Source organism: Rasamsonia emersonii (assembly GCF_000968595.1).
Source record: "Rasamsonia emersonii CBS 393.64 chromosome Unknown ctg1118621759665, whole genome shotgun sequence".
Classification (NCBI taxonomy): Eukaryota; Fungi; Ascomycota; class Eurotiomycetes; order Eurotiales; family Trichocomaceae; genus Rasamsonia; species Rasamsonia emersonii.
The window spans coordinates 26944-45988 of NW_013563348.1; the positions used below are offsets into that span (position 1 = coordinate 26944).

The 19045-nt window shown below is 52.0% G+C and overlaps 4 protein-coding genes across 4 annotated transcripts; all 4 read left to right on the plus strand.

Annotated features, from left to right (window-relative positions):
• Positions 1–739: 739 nt before the first annotated feature.
• On the plus strand, positions 740–2838 carry T310_0127 (Ral2; the record flags this gene model as incomplete). The annotated part of the gene is made up of 2 exons (XM_013476996.1): positions 740–848; positions 1166–2838. The coding sequence occupies 2 exons, from the start codon at positions 740–742 to the stop codon at positions 2836–2838; spliced, it is 1782 nt and encodes a 593-aa protein (XP_013332450.1).
• A 4369-nt stretch (positions 2839–7207) lies between these two features.
• Positions 7208–8310, plus strand: T310_0128 (Calcium homeostasis protein Regucalcin; the record flags this gene model as incomplete). The annotated part of the gene is made up of 3 exons (XM_013476997.1): positions 7208–7243; positions 7324–7484; positions 7533–8310. 3 exons carry the CDS (start codon positions 7208–7210, stop codon positions 8308–8310), a joined length of 975 nt encoding a protein of 324 aa, XP_013332451.1.
• Positions 8311–12518: 4208 nt separating this feature from the next.
• On the plus strand, positions 12519–14955 carry T310_0129 (uncharacterized protein; the record flags this gene model as incomplete). The annotated part of the gene is made up of 2 exons (XM_013476998.1): positions 12519–13016; positions 13078–14955. 2 exons carry the CDS (start codon positions 12519–12521, stop codon positions 14953–14955), a joined length of 2376 nt encoding a protein of 791 aa, XP_013332452.1.
• A 1569-nt stretch (positions 14956–16524) lies between these two features.
• On the plus strand, positions 16525–17989 carry T310_0130 (Acid phosphatase; the record flags this gene model as incomplete). Its single annotated transcript, XM_013476999.1, has 2 exons — positions 16525–16571; positions 16639–17989. 2 exons carry the CDS (start codon positions 16525–16527, stop codon positions 17987–17989), a joined length of 1398 nt encoding a protein of 465 aa, XP_013332453.1.
• Positions 17990–19045: the final 1056 nt, after the last annotated feature.

The window sequence follows — 19045 nt, forward strand, 5'->3', positions numbered from 1 at the left end:
CCTCTCTCCTTTTTTGACATTTGTCCGCAACAAGAGCAGTTTCTATTGATGCGAGATTGACCCTGTTTTCCGGGTACGACGCCGGGTGACTCACGATTTCCCTCGTGGGCTACATACAACGGTCATTGCGCAGTCAGCAAGGCACTCATACTAATGCTCGAGGGTCGAAAAATCGTCTACCCCTACAGAAACGCCGCAAGAGAACCAATTACTCTCGCTAGATCTCGGATTCGGTTCGTTCGTTAATTCGCGTTTAACTACTTACGAGATGATGTCACGGAGTCAATCAAGCATGGGTCATGTCGACGGTGGCAGGGATGAACCAGCTGCAGCTGGGTCTCCTGCCCCTCAACAGCAAGGCTCAGCATCAGGACCCATTAACTTGTCGGGACTAGTGTGCAATGTACGCAAAACAACAGGCAGGGAACCTCGTCCCTTGGTGGGCGCTACAACTACGATCCTGGGTGACAAGTTGTACGTCTTCGGTGGCCGGGTGCTATCGCGGTCCCATCCGCAGTTGACTTCGGACTTGTACGAATTGGATTTGATCCGACGACATTGGACCAAGATCGAAGCGACAGGCGATATACCACCGCCGCGATATTTCCACAGCATGTGTGCGCTTGGCGATACAAAGCTGGTGTGCTATGGAGGCATGTCTCCAGCGCCCCCCTCCCACGACTCGTCGATAAATGCGGGCAACCAAAGCGGGCATGACGCGCAGCCAGAGGTGGTGGTTATGTCTGATATTCACATCTACGACGTGCCCTCCAGGACGTGGACGCGGGTTCCAACCAAGGATGCTCCCCAAGGTCGATATGCTCACTGTGCGGCGATTTTGCCCTCGAGTGCGTATTTTACGTCGGCTAATGCACCGTTGTCTGCAATCCATCATAATCCCTCGGGCTCGAATCCGCACCAGGGCACGATTGGAGTGGATATTGACGGATTCGGGGGCGCCGAGATGATCGTGGTCGGAGGGCAGGACAGCTCGAACCACTACATTGAGCAGATCAGTGTCTTCAATCTGCGAAGTCTGAAGTGGACCTCTACGACTCCTCTCGGAAAGAGTTGCGGCGCTTATCGAAGTGTCGTCGCACCGTTGATTGGCATGGACGTTTCCGAAATTGGAGCTGCTTCGGGAGATGAACAGGCCAAAAACCAGATACCGAATCGAAAAGCAAGGGTACACCCATGCTGATTTATTCGAACTACAACTTTCTGGACGTGAAGCTAGAACTGCAGGTGCGGTTACCAGACGGCCGATTGATTGAGAAGCCTATGCACGGACAGGTCTCTCCGCCGGGGTTGAGGTTTCCCAACGGCGGCATCATCAATGGACACTTTGTCGTGAGCGGCACGTATCTCACCTCCTCGAAGCAGGAGTATTCCTTGTGGGCTCTTGACCTGAAGACGCTCACTTGGGGCCGTATTGATGCCGGAGGATCCGTTTTTGGCAATGGCAGCTGGAACCGCGGCATATTGTGGGAGCGGAGGAACACGTTTGTGATTCTGGGTCATCGCAAGCGAAGCCTGGTGGAAGACTACAACCACCGCCGGATCAACTTCTCCCACCTCTGCATGGTCGAGCTTGAGGCGTTCGGGCTGTACAACAACCCCTGTCGGACCTCGCCGACCTCCGGATACGTCTCGTTCAGCGCGCCATCTGTCCCAGCCTCGCTTCAACCGAAACTCGCTCAACTGACATCCGGAGGCCGGCCCTTCTCGTCTGCGTCGGATAAACTGGGCAAAGTGGCGTTCTCGACGAGCGAAATGGCAGACATGGAACTGCAGGCCCTGGGCGGGGAGCGCATCCCCGTTAATTCCCGGATCCTGTCTCGCAGATGGGGTCCTTACTTTATTCAACTCCTTCGGGAGTCTTCTGACGCTGGGATTTCGGATTCTGCAACGCTTCGCCCTGCAGCGACGACGGGTCCCAGTCGCAACTCGAGTATCACCATTACACCGGGCCAGAACAGCCAACACCCTTCAAATGCGAGGTTACTAGCGAATTTGGAGATTCCGTCTGCGCATTCAATCTCGCCTATGTCCAGACCTCGCGTGCTCTACCTCCCCCATACCTACCAGACCATTCGGCTTCTGGTCTACTACCTATACACGTCTTCGCTACCTCCGACGGACTCTCCACTGTGCACGCCACAGACTTTGTGTTCTATTCTCCAGCTTGCCCGGCCGTATCAAGTGGATGGCCTGCTCGAGGCTACCGTTGAACGGCTCCATCAGGTGCTGGACGGACGGAACGCCGCAGCCGTTTTCAATGCCGCTGCCATGGCGGCCGGGGGTGGCCGGGGAACCGGCTTCACCAGTGGACCCGGGGGTACTCTGGAGGTGTTGAATGGGGTGCAGGCAGCCAGCGAGTCGGGCACCGGCGTGTCAGCATCTCAGCAGAGCACGCTTGCGTCGGATTCATCCGATACGGAACCGGGCACGGCGGGACTGCAGACGAGGTTTGACTCGATGAGTTCGAGCCAGTCGATGCCGCTGCGCATCAACACCAACGTTTCGGGCCACAGACAGCGCAACGGCGACCATGACGATTTGGTCAGCAACGCCAGCACGGCGACGTCGGCGTCGACCAACACGAGTTTCAGCCAGACCGATTCCGAGGCACCGGACGGGGTCCGGCGGAGACCACGGCGGGGGACGGACGCGGACAGGCGGGAGCAGCAGATCTGGACGGGCGACATGAGCAGTGTGATTGGGCTTCAGAAACGCGGACTGCGGGGACTGATGGAGGGAAGACGGCTGAGGGAGCGGAGTGTGAAACCTCCGGGGGCGACTGTTGGATTAGGAGTTGGCGAGGTTCACTCTGGTTGATCTGCTGCTGGATGCTGTCGTTTTCGGACTTTTCCGGCTTTTTCTTTCCCCGTTCTATCTGGTTTCTATCTCGATGATAGTGATACCTGAGTACAGTACATACCTACTGCGATTGTTCTCCTATGTAGTTTTTTTTTCTTTCCACTTCGATCGATGATGTCAAGAGATGGCGATACGATATGATCAATAAATAAATAGCTGGAGCGGGGCCAACCGTTAATATATATTGCAATTTTCATTCAATCAATTGAATTTTTCTTCAATGAATTGACTTGGAGCTAGCAAATATTACCTGAGTCATAAATCCACGCACTTCATTCTTTCTTAATCTTCGACCCTAAATACAGATATTTCATTCTAATCTCCATCCCAGTCAGTAGTTAAAAGTCAACTATTCCACCTGTCAAAGAGAAACAACCTTACACCCTGCAGAATAGCAGTGGAAACACTATACTATCCGAATCATCAAGTCCCTCATCTCTCTTTCTCCATGAAACAAACATCCCAGAAAATAATAATAAATCACATGTCTATTACTCCGTATGTACGGGGTATATGTAGGTGAAAACCTTATCATCAATCACATGACCACTCCACCATGCGAGGCGAATGCAAGTCTAATGCAGCAATACAGAGTAGCGTCATGCAATAATATGCAATGATGCAATGCAATGCGTCAAGCATAGTATATGCATATATGCATGATTTATTATTTTTTTTAAAAAAAAAAGAAAAGAAAAAGAAAACTCTATTGGTTAGGTTTAATTTTTCTTTTTTTTTTAAAAAAAATTCTAGCAAGATTGCTGGTTGATTGGTGGTGGTTTACATGTCACACGCACACACAGACATACATGTTGTATCCACTCCACATACTATACTCTGTACTGTACGAAGTCCTGTACCCAGCAAGCAGGCGAGAGTATTATTGCTTGCTAGCAAACTTTTATTTTCTTCTTGGCAATAATAATAACAATGAGAATTAATTGGAATAATAGTAATAATAATGATGCTCCATTAATTATACTTTCTTCCTCCCCACATATATCTACAACAGTATGCAGTATTTTGTATGGACGGGCAAGTTCGGAGTACGGAGTAAGAACTGCAGGTTACACTGATCGACGGGCTCCAGGCTCCAGGATCCGGGTTCGACATGTATGTACGGAGTATGTATGTATGTACTGTACATGTCATCTTGCATTGCATTGCATTGCGTCATGCATACAGGAGTCATTATCTGTATGCGTGGATGTATGTATGTTTCTCTCTGTATGTAGGTACAGTTCATAGGGATCATAGGACTGCAGGCAGTTGTATTTCAGACCAATCAGTCTATTACACATCACATCGCATCGCATTGTACAGTACATCATTATCATCAGCATTGTATTTGACTCACTTTTGATGGTTTTTTTTCTTCCCTACCTCTTCTTGTAGTTGTGCTGGCAGGAAATAATATCTAGGCCCAAGTTACTCCTAGAAAAAAAAAACCAATATATCACTAGGTAATAATAATTTATTTATTAATTAACCTTTGAATTGTTGTACAGATCCATACCTGACAGGTAGTCACAGACAGGTCATTTCTGCAATCAATGTACTGTACAGCGAGCGCATTGTCGAACTGCCAGGCTGTCCAGCGGAGAGTACAGAATTGATTCTATCTATGTTTACTGTACGGAGTACTTACTTCTGATCAGTAAGTAGGAATTGATTGATTGATAGTTATAGATCACATACAATTTACATACAGGTATGTATATATAATCATAATTATAATAATATTATTATTATTGACAGCGCAATATACATCTCTCCTGATAGATACTCTTATGACATCTGCATACTCGTAGAGAGGCAAATAATAAATTCTACTAATTAATTAATTAATTACATTCATAATGCCTGTCTTCCTTCCTTCCTTTCTTCAGTACTCCGTATATTTTTGACGGATGACAAGTCACATCCGAAACTGTCTCTCTTCTTGTCTACCAATTCAATTCCACTCTCTATGGACTTGCTAACTTTGCTCATTTTTTGTCTTCTTCTTGCTGATCGGACTAAGCTATGCCGTCCAGGTAGAAAGGTTAGGTATGTACTGTACTCCGTACTCCGTACCTAGGTGCCTACCTAGGTAGGCAGCTTCTAGGTAGAGGTTTACCCCGCTGCTGCGGCGCAGCTATGTATACTAGGTCCCTGGATACCCTACGACCAGGTACTAGGAACGGGACCCTGGACCCTTGGCACGGACCAGTTAGTTACCTAGGTGGGTAGTTAGGGACTACCTAGTACCTGACACTACCTATAGCTAGGCACTTAGGTAGGGACTTAGGGCAGGGTCTCCGTACTCCGTGCCCAAGTCTTTAATTAAGTTTAGCACTTAGGCACCTAGATACCTACCTACCAGCTACCGTTGTTTAAACCATGGATTTGGGTTCCCCTAGTGCCCCAAAAATTAGGTGATTTTCCTCTCCCTCGCTGTCTCTTTTTTTTTGTTCCTTTATCTGCAACTGCTATGTGGTCTAGGCTTCTCTGCCTGTCCCGTGTTCATGCACGAGTCATGCACCCCGTGTTTTCCCCGTGTGTTGACCCTCGAACTTAGTCAGGAACTTAACTCTCTCTACGGAGTACAGTACTATGAACGAACGAACCCTCTCTCAGCCTTGTACGAATCCCAACCCCATCCTAGCAAGCATCGTCATGATATCCATGGGTGTGACCACTAGCAGGGACCTATTTACATTCTACACGGAGTTGAATATTCAAAACTAAGTTTTTTGGTCACAACACCCGGAATTTTGGTTGCTGGTTCTTGTTAGGCACAGCCCAGAAGGGAAAAGGATTCGGTACAAAGAGCGAATCTATGAGTCAAATTGAAGTCATCAGATGTTGTTGAAGCTAAGAAGCTAGGCGGCTACTATGGTACAGGATATGAGGTGGAGTCACGTGCTACGGAGCACGTGACAGTTCCGATTGCGTGGTCAATCATCAGCATCTGATAGTAACAGGGGTTTCTCCATATTTACTTACCGACGAATATCAAGCACTGAGCTACATAACCGTTTTCAGGTCCAGATTTCGGATTTTTGGTTTTTCGGTTTTTCCAAACCCAGCCCCTGAACCCGAACACGAAGTCACGACGAAACTAGGTGATCATGTCATTCATGTTTTGCTGTGCTGTGCTGTGCCGCAGGGCTAATTACATCAACTGGTGTTTTCTGATGTCACCTTGCTGTCACCTCACCTCCTCACCTTGCTTCACCGTAACTGTCACTGTCACTGTTAACTGTCAATAACCGGCGCTGTTTGTTGACAGCTCAGTCGTCAGTTGTCAGCCGTCAGTCGTCAGTCGTCAGCTAGCTAGCCAGCCTTGACTGAACCTTCGTTCTCGAGCAGCTGCCTGTCGATCAGCATACTACCTGGAGTCAATTCCATTGATTGGAAGTGGATATGGTAGATACTCCGTAGATTACTAGATAGTAGGTATTTACTCCGTAGAGACTTGCTGATAATCTAGGTTTTTATTTTCTTCTTCGTAGAGTATTCCGACTCCCACCATTACACGATTATATCCACACGGGAAATTGAAATAAACTGAAAATCCTCTAGCCAGTCAATAATAAATAATCACAATGAATTCTGATTCTGTCTGGATTGGATTGCAGATCTACAGATAAGCACTCCATACGGAGTAATATTACTGGGTTAGTAACACCAAGAAAGAAAAACCCGGAGTATCCCCGACGCAAACTTTCTACATTAACAGCACAGTATAGTTATAGATTTTCTGTTCAACAAGTGCAATCAATGACTTCATTGTTATTGTTATTGTTTTTTTTCTGACGTAGTTTTCAATAGTAAAAATAATAATAATAGTAGCTGCTGCGCCGTAATAAATAGGAGTAATGTAGACGGAGGGTCCTCCGAGTGTCCGATGATGATAGGCTCGGCGCGTCTCCGAGTTACGAGTACTTAATACAGTAACTGAACTCCGTATGCAGGAATTGTTTTTGAATTGAACGCTTGTTTATGGCAGACTGAATAGTATTTATTTTTTTTCCAGTAATTGCAATTTCTGCATTTTGAATTATTTTGAGTTCAGTTGATTTTCATTCTTTAAAAGTTAAACGAGCAGGTACCTACTTGGGTACTCCGTACTTCGCACCTAGCTCTGACTGGGGACCCCACGTGGGTCGGACAGCTGCCACTTCCCCGCCTCACTCCCCTCATCACCGTCACCTGGCCAATTTTTTTCGGACGACGAGTCATTCCTGCGCTTATTGCCACTTGTCAATCATCCATAGTGAATCACTAGGACAGTTGAACCATCGAATAAATATCCTCGGCTCCGCTGAATTAAGTTTGCGCCATGACGGACGGCATCCAGAGGTGGACGGTGACGGAGGTGTGTGTCCCTTACAAGCTTTAACCCGCGAACCCAGGAACCAGGAACCAGAACCAGAACAGCTGACAACTTTGTTGCAGCCGTACCTCGATATCCGGGGCGGTCTGCTGGAAGGCCCGTTCTACACCCCCGCTCGCAATGAGCTGCGGTTCGTCGATATCGACAAGGCAAAGGTCTATTTCGTCGACCTTGCCAAGGGCCCCAGCTCCCTGCGGGTCGTCTCGACCGGCGTTGCTGTTGGGTAAGTGAAAACGGATGCTGTGACTGGCCCAATGCTAAGGCTGAACAGGGTGACGGCCGACGTCGTCGACGCCGATGCGAAGGACCAGGTCATTGTTGCTGCCAAACATGGCTTTGCGACCCTTGACTCTCAGACCGGAGAGCTGTCTTATGTGCGCAGGATATGGGACAACCCGGACGATGAGCATAAGTATGGCCAGCAACTCCATTCTGGACATGTTCCGCTGACTTCTCCCAGGATGCGGTTCAATGACGGGGCCGTCGACAGTCGTGGCCGTTTCTGGGCCGGCTCGTGTAATGACGACAAGGTGACGCAAGTCAAAGACGAAGGCACCATGTTTCGGCTAGACCCCGATCGGACGGTACACCGCATGGTCGAGCGCATGATGATCCCGAACGGCACGGGTTGGAACTCCAAGGACGACACCATGTACCTGACCGATTCGCCCCGGGGCGACATCTACGCGTACGACTTCAACGCCGAGACGGGCGACATCTCGAACCGACGGGTGCACTTCCACCTCGACGGAAGCATCGGGGAGCCCGATGGCTTCGCCATGGACGTGGAAGACTGCATCTGGATCGCCGTCTGGCGCGGCAGCAAGGTCATCCGCATCAACCCGGAGGGCAAAATCATTGGGGAGATCTCGCTCCCGACGCGCCATGTCACCTGCCCGGAGTTTGTGGGCACGGAGCTCTTCATCACCACGGCCGCTGAGAAAGAGCCCGAGAAATATCCGGAGTCGGCGCGATACGGAGGCAACGTGTACAGAGTGGACGTGGGAGTCAGGGGCAAGCCGAGGAACAGCTTCCACTTCAAGAAATGAAGCAATGAAAGAGTTCGTTAGTCAGGGAGACTTGAATTGGTCTCATAATGAATGAATGATTGATTCGTTTGTAATCATAGAAAGAATAATCATAAAAACAGTAGTACAGTTACTAGCTACACATAGAGGACTCCGTACCATGGCACAGGTACCTGACCCCAGATTTCAAGCGATCAGATCACCACTGCAGCGGCAATGCAGCCAGTCAACCCGCCTACGAGCCCCTGGCAGAAGACAATCCTTACTTGCTTTAGCAAATGGGTCATGGAACTAATCCAATGCAAGGCAAGCAAGCTTTTTTTTTTCGCTCCCCCCGCTCTGAAAGCGAGACAAGGCGAGGGGGCGAGAAAATAAAAAAAATAAAAAGAATCGCAAACCTAATAATGGCGTACGGAAACAAGCGCAGCGCAGACCAAGTGGCAGGGGGGAAAATCCTGGATTTTGAGGCTGCAGCGCGCACGGCTGCCGTTGCGGTTGGTCTGGATCGGAATCGGATGGTGAGTGCCGGGCAGGGGGAGGCAGGGAAGGGCAGGGGTAGAGGATTCATTGATTGATTGAGTCTTTTATCCATTTGCCATATTATTGCTCCTGCCGGATATTAAGCGATTAGCCAGATTGGGCCAGCTGTTAGGCGCCTAGTTAGGTGCGAACTCGCGGAGTCTAGGAACGTACCTCCCTCCCCAGTCCTCTGCTGATGTAGACAGCAGTGCTCTGTCCGCCGTAGCCATGCTGCTCCGTGAGCGATGCCGATGCAGAGATCTTTCTGCAGCAGATATCATGCAGCTGCAGCAGAGCAGCGATCTGCAGGATGCGGATGACTAAGCCCTGCAGCTGCAGCTGCACGCACCAGCGCTCCTGCCACGGCGGCACGAACCTTGTTTGGCAGCCACGGCCAGGCTGCACGGCCCCTTCCTCATTGGCCCTTGCAGGCGATGGCTTGCTGCCGTCACATGCTCTGCCGACTATACGAGTAACGGCTGCTCGATCGGAATGGATCTCGACAAGGCTCCTTGTCCTGTACAGCCACTTTGTGATCCATTGTGATCCGGTGTGGACACCACGGTTTCAGAATCCAGAACCTCCTGTTAGGCAGCTGCCCACGCCAGGTACCTGCCTGGTCCCCAGCGCGTCCTCACTGACCAGTCTGACTGACGGAAGAACCAGCAGGAACCTCCACTTCTGCCAGGCGCAGCACGCAGGACGGAGTATTATTCTCTCTCTTCTCGACCACGAGTCCACACAAAGTCCAATTCATCCATTAATCATTCTTATTATTGGCAAATGAAACGGACTACGTCGGATCGTCCCTGCCCCCGGATGCTTGGGCAGGAGCTTGGACTGTTCGTGCTGGTGGGCCCGTGGAAGGCTTCCGAGGCAGCTGACGGCGCAGCGAACGGCAGGAACGGCGGAAGCCAAGTACCGGCTCCCTGGGAGGCTCTAACGACGAGCTAGAAGCCTTCGGCGCGCCGCCAGACACGCGGCCCACGAGTTACGGCCGTCGCCCAGCGTCAAGGTTTACCGGGGGCCAGGTGCTGGTTCTGTTCATCAAACCTTCTGCCCATCGAGACGACCTCCAATCTGTCGTCATGAAACAGCATGGACATCATCGATCGCTGGCGAGATCCCCACGCCTATGCAGCCGACGCTCTGATAGAGGCCTGCCTGGCGGATCTTCCCAACATAGTCCTGCCTCTAGCTTGCTGAATGCGGTGACTCGTGGGCCGTTCTCATAGGGAGCTGGCCCTCGCTGGTCCCACGCTCCGAGAAAGTTTTTGGGGGCTTTCTGGATTGCTCCACCTCCCGCACGATAGTTGCTCCTCGACCACGTCCGAGTTTACGACCTGTCCAATGCTTCGCCGTCCAACCACCAAACCTCCCAGGGCCATCCCTGACGGCCGTTCTTGACGAACGACGGAGTGCGCATGCACGCTTCCGGGCCATAATCAGAGCCCTTCTCCACCTCTACCGAGTCGTCGGCCACCCGAGACCAGTTGGTGCCAGACTCGACGCACGATGATTCCAGAACGACGTGCGCCCAACGTCTGACTAGAAGGCCCACAAGATCTACGGACTGTGCGATCCGTTAGTGGCCGCATGAAAGAAGCCTCCCTTGGTGTCGCGCGATCGCGTGCGGAGTACGGAGTCACTAGCATTGGTCGACCGTATCGATCCGCTGAAGCTCAGGAACCTTTTTTTTTTCCTTTCGGAATGACAAGCAGTCGGAGAGAAAAGTTTCTTACGTGATGGTACAAAGCACCCTGTAAGGTTATGGAAATGCACAGCCAGGTGTCCCCAAGCTTCAGACTGGCAACCTCTTCAACCTGTCCGTTGTCTGGAAGGCTACATACATAAAACGTACCGAGAAACGACGGGTGTATGACTCCGACATTACCCGCGAGGAATGATGTTGAATAATATCAACTGGCGGTTGTACGGAGAGCATCAGGGCGTACAGAGTACGGAGTATTTCTCGACGCTTCTCTCAACACTCGTGACCCTTGTCTCGTGGTTCGAGGTGCTCTGGCCAACAAACAGAAGCAGCAATGATAAGCATCTTTGCCATGATCCTTCCCGCAGCTCTGGGTCATGACAACGAGACGGAGCCAAGTTATCCTCCGTATGCCGTACTTTGCATCCCGCCTAGGACCTTGGCTATTTTCAACGTCTTGATGGCTCAGTTCGGAGGTCTGTTAGCTGCCAATCTTCCTATGAGAGCGGAGTCATCACTAGAGCGTGAGTGGGTTCACCGTTGAGCTGGTCGTTTAACCAACTAGGCTTTATTGTTTTTACGGGGACCACCTGACTCATCAATAATCGGTGTGATGGAGCGTATATTCTGGTCGCCCCAATTCTTTCGACACGAACACACAGGCAGCTGACTGTGCTGTTGTTCAACGTGGGTCGGCCGAAAGCAGAGCTGGATTCCCTGATGGAGATGGTCTATGGGAGTAATACAGAGAGATACATCTTATGATAATCCACCGTGGCGGCCACCTGAGCATGCAAGGGCTTGCTCTCTTACTGAATACCGGCTCCACCCTGGGCGTGGTGCCATTCATCCGGTTACCAACACACCCTCAACATTTTGGGAAGACGCAGTAGTGTGATTGGAGTATTTACTCCATACTCCGGACTCGGTAATTCGAGAAATCCCTAACGATGTCGTGGTTAGTAGTTCGTGGATGCGAAAATGGACCAAGTGAAAGCCACTGGCCGCCAATTTGTTCACCAAGAATGGCCAGATCGGAACGTCTCGATGTCCCGTGCATTTGCTCTATCGCCCTCAAGTGTTGCTGCCCAACCAACGAAGCTGATCTCTCACCTTCGCAAATCTTCTCTCCCTTTTTGAGTTAGCGACGCTCCCGCGGAACTGGCGCCGTGGGGGTCTGCAGAGAGCCATCCAGCGCACGCACGCAGCAACTAGGCCTCCTCCTCCCTTGGACCGTATTCGTTGGAATAATGGCGTCTGGCAACCTGGACGACGTTCCCTGGGCAATGATGTGTGCTACATGCGTCGCCATTCTTCTTATTGGTGGCTATTTCCGACGACGAGAGAACTGCACAGGGGCAGCGGCGAGATACTCTTCTTTGTCATGGCACGACTCAGGGCCCTGGATGGCTCGTCTCATCCACGACTAAGACGAGGAGGAGGAGAGGCACCTCGTCTCGTAAACTCTGGCTTGCCGCAGTTGCCCATACGAATAATGCAGGTAAGTCGCCAAACTGGCCCTTCCAAACGGCAGAGCACGTTCCAGCTCTGGCGCCGGCAGGGACGTGGCTTGTTTGGATCACGTTTTTACTCTTTCTGGATCGTCATCTGCTGATCCGCTCTTCAAGAATCGATCCGGCTCCTAGACAGCTCCAGGAGGTAGGAAGGTTCCGTGGCCGGCGCGACGCCAGCGAGAACGGAGCACCAGCCGGACCGTGTGAGGAGCTTTTCCCACTTTACTATGAGGGTGCCAGGAGCAGGAGCAGGAGCAGGGATGCCTCACTGAAGCGGCTAGTTTGGTTCGGGGAGCTTGCCCCCGGGGCTCCTGTCAAAGGCGTTGTCCCTAGCCTGCAATCTAGAGGCGTTCAAAAATCACGCGGCCGACCATTGTCAGGATTGATTTTTCAGCCAGCAGGCAGGATGAAATGTCTAGGGGCTAGCCAGCGAGCTTGCCCCCTTTAGCGCAGCAACGGGGGCGCGCCGGCTTCTGTCCCTTACCATGGAGACGGCGCAATCGCACATGCGTCAAGCGGCCGTCGGTCATCCAGCTAAGCCGCTAGCCATCGCGGCCGCTAGCAGCCTGGCCCTGCTTGGTTGTCGGCGGGCCCCAGGCCCCATCGCGGGCCCAAGCCAACACGCCTTCCGGGTGCCCCGGGGGCCCCATCCTCTGCTGCTGGCCGCTGGCTACGCACTAGTCCTACGCTGCTCGCTGTCACGGCTGATCTTAATGTCTCCAGGCGATGCGCTCACCGCTCGATATCCTGTTCGCGGAGAGCATTCTCTCCAGTCGGAGGGAGCTCTCTGCCTCTTCTTCCGCCGTTTCCTCTTCTTTCCTCCTCCATGCCCGGCGACACCCTCGCTCCCTTCTCCTGCAACCAGACCCTGTCCGCTGCACATCCATCCATACATATACTTTGCGCCACTCTCAATCAGCATTCGTCTCTCGCTTCTCCTCCAGGACGGGTCTGAGTCCTCGTTGGCTATCTCGGACAGCTGCGTGTGTTAATTCTAATTTTTTTTATTAAGCAACTTCGTCGCGTCCGTTCTTCATTCTGAAGCCTTTACCTTTTGTCACCCTGGCTGCGCTAGGAGTTCCTGTCCGCCCCGTTCCCTACTCGAGGTCCCTGGCCGGCCACAATCAATACCACCATCACTTGGGCGGTCCTCTTTCCAATCAGCCCACCTTCCCCTCTCAGAGTCGACTACCGGAGGGCAATAGTCATCTTGAGAGGGGAAGGAGCCGGCCATGTGTCGGGCCACGGCCGTGGCGAGACGACGACGAAGATCTGCTGCCTATGTCCGAGACTCCAACTGCGTCAGGCCCTCCTCCCAGTGGTCCCAGGAACGAAGAGCAGCAGCAGCAGCAGCAGCAGCAGCAGCAGTCGCCGCTAAGAGGTGGGATTGAGCAGCCAGCTGCATCCCAAGCTCCAGAAACGTCGGCAGCACCCAGGTCTTGGGAAACCGGCTCCAAGAGGCCTCTCTCATGGCATCCACCACAGTCGATTGAGCCTCGGCCAGAGCCGGCACAGCCCCGTTCTATTGGGGTCCATGCGATCTTGAATCCTCCAGAGGGAGGTGCGTCCAACGCACCGTCTCGACAGAGCAGTCGAGAAGTCTTGGAAATGCCCCCTTCCATGTCACCATCCCCGCAGCAGCGTTCCTCGTCATCCCCGCTCATGCGCGTCTCCAATCCGGGACCTCAGTATATCCAAGCAGATCGCCCATCACTCTCGCCAGGCATTCGACCTCGCCGGATTATCACTCCGGTCTCCCCCGCTGCGCGTTTCGCCAGCGTTCCTGGGAAGCCTGGGACGGTTGCGGGGAAAGTCAGTGTCTCTCAATCACCTTTTGTGCAAGAGCCGTCCTCCGGCGTCTACAGTGTTCCTCCCAATGTCTCTTTGCCTTCGGAGACGACTCAGTCTCCGAGCTTGGCTGTGTCGGGTCGGATTCTTCCGCCTCAACCGTCTCGCCATTCCACACCGACTTTTCACACCCGGCGGACCAGCGCGGGGCTTGCGACAAATCCCAGTTCTCAGGACACAAGTCCAAGCACGCCTCACTCGACTTACACCCCATTCGCTCAGTCATCCCCGTCCATGGGCCCAGGGATGCCCCAGCCACCAGGACCTTCGTCATTAGAACCGCCACCGCTCTTTCTTCCTCCCACTGTAGACCCCCTCAGTCGGGCTCCAGGTCAGATGGGTGTCCAGAGATATGGAGAAGATCCATCCCTCCCAGGGCCTCCTCCGGACGTGCCGCCTCCTCCCTTCCAGGGCATGATTCCCGTCGTTGTTGATTTCAAGTCCGGGTCTCGTAGTCAGGCTGAGAAACGGAAGGCGAACAGCGATGCGTCCCGAAGGTTTCGGAACCGAAAGAAGAACGAGATGGCGATGGAGCAGAAGATTAACGCCCAGGCGGAGGAAATCCGGCTTTTGACGGAAGAGAGAGATTACTATCGCGCCGAGCGGGATTTCTTCCGGGAGAGCCTTAGTCGAGCCGTGTCTGGTCCGCTCCCGACTCGACCACCGTCGCCACGGCACTTCCGACCGTCCGTGGGGCAGGCAGGAAGCGAGGGCGCGAAGGGATCGGTGTTGCAAGGGACCTCGAAAAGCGAGGGCAGCAGTCCGGCGACCAGCGCAGCAGGAGCACCACCTCCTCTTCCGACTGCGCCACCCCAGCCTCATGTCAGCGGCACTTCCACGGATCCATCAGCTTATCTGACTGCCACTGCTGGCGGGGGCCCAAGAGTTGGTCGAGACGAAGGGCAAATGCAGCCTCGTCCGCCGCCTCCTGGACCCTGGCCCCCGGGAACTGCGAGTGGAGACGTCAGCGGTGGACAGGCGCAGGTGCAGCCAGCTCAGGGGGGCTACCGACCCCCTCCAGATGCCCAGCAGCAGCGCGATTCGTTTGGAAGGAGCTGGAATCCTGGACCATGAGTGGTGACGAGGTGTCCGACATGATCGATAATGTGAAAGAAACGCTTTGGTTTTTGCTGGTTTTGGTTTCGTGGAGGGAAAAAAAAAAGAAATATTCGAACTAAAACATTTGGGTTGGCGTCGGAAAAGCGATCTCACAGTTGTTGATAGGCCTTGGCCTTTGTCGTTCTCGTTTATGGTTGTTTGGAAAGACCGAGGAACGTTGATCTTTTCGTCTAGCATTTCAAGGTGTCGAGGTGGTTGACTTCCCTTTTTCTTTTCTTTTTCTTTTTTTTTTTTGCTTAGCCAATGAGTCGATCACCAAGTCGTGCTTCTCTGTGTGTCTTGATAGATACCCCGGCTGGTTCTCCTGCTTCTGCGTTCGTTGCTGTTGGGATCAATTGCTGTGCTGAAGATATTTTTTTGTTACTGAAATTGGAAATTGGGAGCAGAGGGCGTGCGTTGGAGATGCGACTGTGATTGTGTATAGTATGTCATTCCCATCCCATGGCCTCCTGTATTAGTCCTCCTTTTTTTTTTCTGTCTTGTCGTCATGGTGGCTTAGTGTTGAAGCTGCATTCCAATTCATCGGTTAGGCTGGGAGGGAAACGTCTGATATTGATAATATATAGTACACTGCATCAGGGAGCTACACAAATTGATAGAAGGCATAGCATAGCATAGCATAGCATAGTAATAATAGAATGGACCGCATTGGCGAAGAGATGCTCGTTCGGACGTCGTCTGTTGTACTGCCGTTTTGGGCATTGTAATTAATTTAGGTACCAGGGCCTGTCAGGGGCACGTGCCAGGAAAACCATGGTTGGCCGACCCTACGAGGGACAACGAAGTTCTGCAGAAATCTCCGAGTCAGGACCTGCTAAATGTGCTCTGTCTACAGCGTATTTCGAAATGGGATCCTAATTTTGTTTCGTGGATTGTCATCTTTCGCGTGTTTCACCGTTGTTTCAACAGGCTGTAGTCTGATATCTAACCACACGTCAGTCACTGCAGTTGCTCTCCTGGGTTAAGTGCTGGATCGGCGTTTCCTCTCTGCAACATGGATCGACGTGTCAACCCCGCGTGCCAGGGATTGCTTGTCTGGGACTGCCTGCCAACCAATCAGCAGGGCATGTGCCCTGTGTCACTGCGCGTCTCCACAGATTGTCCTCTGGCAGCATACAAAATATAGGTATTTGTCGTTAACCTCCGATCAAAACATCCTCCATATTAACTGCTCTGGATTACTGCTGGTAGACTTATGATTTGACACTGTCCTGCACAGTACATGCCTGCCTGCACCCTGCAATCCTGACTGATTCCACGCAGGCGGCTGCAACTGCCCTAACTTTACCAGAACTTACCCTCATCAGACCCAGCAATATCTCGACCTGGTCTGTAGATGCGCCCATGACGGACGAACGCACCGGTCTCTTGGCCTCCAGCGACCCGGAGGTCGAAGGCGATGAGGTCGCGCCCTTGACGGCCTCCCAGTCCCTGTTGCAGGTGCAAGCTCGCAGCCAACGTCGAAAGCAGACGTGGTTGTCCTCGACGATGTCTCGCCTTCGAGGAAGAATCGCTGCTGTGACGATGAGTCTGTTGTTGCTGGTGCTTTTCGGGGGGTTGCTCGCGTCATAGTATGCCCTCCTCTCTTGTCATATTGTTTCCAGCGCGCAGTCTGATGCTAACGTTCTCGTAATTTAGTGTCTCAGGAAATCTGGACGTCGGTAGCCACTCTTGCAATACCGTGGAAGGAGGATATCAGTGTCGTCCGGAAATATCTCACTCCTGGGGCCAGTATTCTCCATTCTTCTCCCTGGCAGAACAGTCGGAGATCTCGCCAGATGTCCCGCAGAACTGCAAGATTACGTTTGTCCAGCTGCTATCCCGTCACGGCGCTAGATACCCCACGTCTTCCAAGACGAAGCGGTATGCGAAGCTGATCAGTCGGATTCAGAAGACGGCTACCGCGTACAAAGGCGACTATGCCTTCTTGAAAGACTACAAATATCAGCTGGGAGCGAACGACCTGACGTCCTTTGGGGAAAGCCAGATGATCCAGTCGGGCATCAAGTTCTACAACCATTACAAGAGTCTCGCCAGGAATGTCGTCCCATTCGTTCGTTGCTCCGGCTCCGATCGGGTCATTGCCTCGGGGAGACTGTTCATCGAAGGTTTCCAAAGCGCCAAAATGCTGGATCCCCATTCAGACAAGCGTGATGCTCCCACGGTCAACGTGATCATCGAGGAGGGTCCGTCCTACAATAACACGCTTGACACCGGCAGATGTCCAGCCTTTGAGGACAGCAGCAGGGGACATGACGAACAGAACAAGTTCGCCAAGCAATTCGCACCGGCTATCCTGGAAAAGATCAAAGACCATCTTCCCGGTGTGGACCTGACCGTGTCGGATGTGCCATACTTGATGGACTTGTGTCCGTTTGAAACAGTGGCTCGCAACCGCACAGACACGCTGTCTCCGTTCTGTGCTCTCTTCACGCAAGAGGAATGGCAGGCATATGACTACTACCAGAGTCTGGGGAAATACTATGGCCATGGCGGGGGAAACCCGTTGGGGCCAGCCCAAGGCGTGGGGTTTGTCAATGAGCTGATTGCTCGCATGACCCACAGCCCTGTCCAGGACCATACCACAGTCAACCAGACTCTGGACTCGAATCCTGCGACGTTCCCTTTGGACGCAACGCTGTACGCAGACTTCAGCCACGACAACACCATGACGTCTATTTTCGCGGCTTTGGGCCTGTACAACGGGACCGCGAAGCTGTCTACGACTGAGATCAAGTCCATCGAAGAGACGGATGGCTACTCAGCGGCCTGGACCGTTCCTTTCGGGGGGAGAGCCTACATCGAGATGATGCAGTGTGATGATTCGGACGAGCCAGTCGTTCGGGTGCTGGTCAACGACCGTGTGGTGCCACTGCATGGCTGCGAGGTAGACTCTCTGGGGCGCTGCAGACGAGACGACTTTGTCAGGGGGCTGAGTTTTGCGCACCAGGGAGGGAACTGGGCGGGATGTTACGCTGCTCCTGAGTAGGTTTTTCAGCAAGTTGCGATCCTTTCTATCTTTCAGACACACCGCATGAAATGATGGGCCTGGCACGTTTTAAAAAGGAAAAGTGATTTTTTTACGAGGGATGTCTTACAAATGAGGGATGCCTTGTTCTTATTCTTATCTCTTATTCCCATATCCTGTACATTATACCCATGAAAATATGCACAGAATGCCCTATGCAACAACCTGGGAAGTGATGTTCCTTACAGAGACAGACAAAACGAATGAAATACCTTCATGATATCCACCAATCCAACAATCCAACCCTCCACAAGCTCATCCAGCCTCCCCTCCCTGCTTCTCATGATGCATACACGCCGAGCCCAGAGCTCCGCTTTTCTTCTATCCCAACACCCAACTAGGGAGGAGATGTGAAATTTCTGATCCTATCTCTACCTCCTCCTTCTCTCTGCTTCCTCTTCTCTCTTCTTCTCTTTCTCTCTCTCCTTGTCATCTCTCATTCTCTCTTTCACTCCTTGTCACTATCTCACTCTCTGACTGTCTCAGTGTCTTGACAAAAGCAATATGTGAGCAGGACACGTACGCATCCCCTTGTGCTTTTCATAGACGTGTCTCTATCTGGACGTGTCTGTCTAGACGTGTCTGTGTCTTCTTTCTACATTCTTACAGCACAGCTGTCAAGTATTTACTACTTCTGTCTACTGTATCACGTCAATTCGCCCAAATGGACCTCCAGACAGGCTGGGAGTGTGAGCTGTTCCATGTGGACAAGTGGAATATGGACATGAATGTGAACATAAACAACTACAACTACGAAGACCCAAGCCCAGGTCCAGACGACGTTGACGATTGGACTATACCGTCTTTATTCCCCGTCTTAGCCACTCTTGATTATCCGAGTCCTGGTTGGAACAGCGGCAGCAGCAACAACAGCAGCAGCAACAACAACAACAACAACAACAACAACAACAACAACAACAACAACAACAACAACAACAACAACAACAACAACAACAACAACAACAACAACAACAACAACAACAACAACAACAACAACAACAACAACAACAACAATAA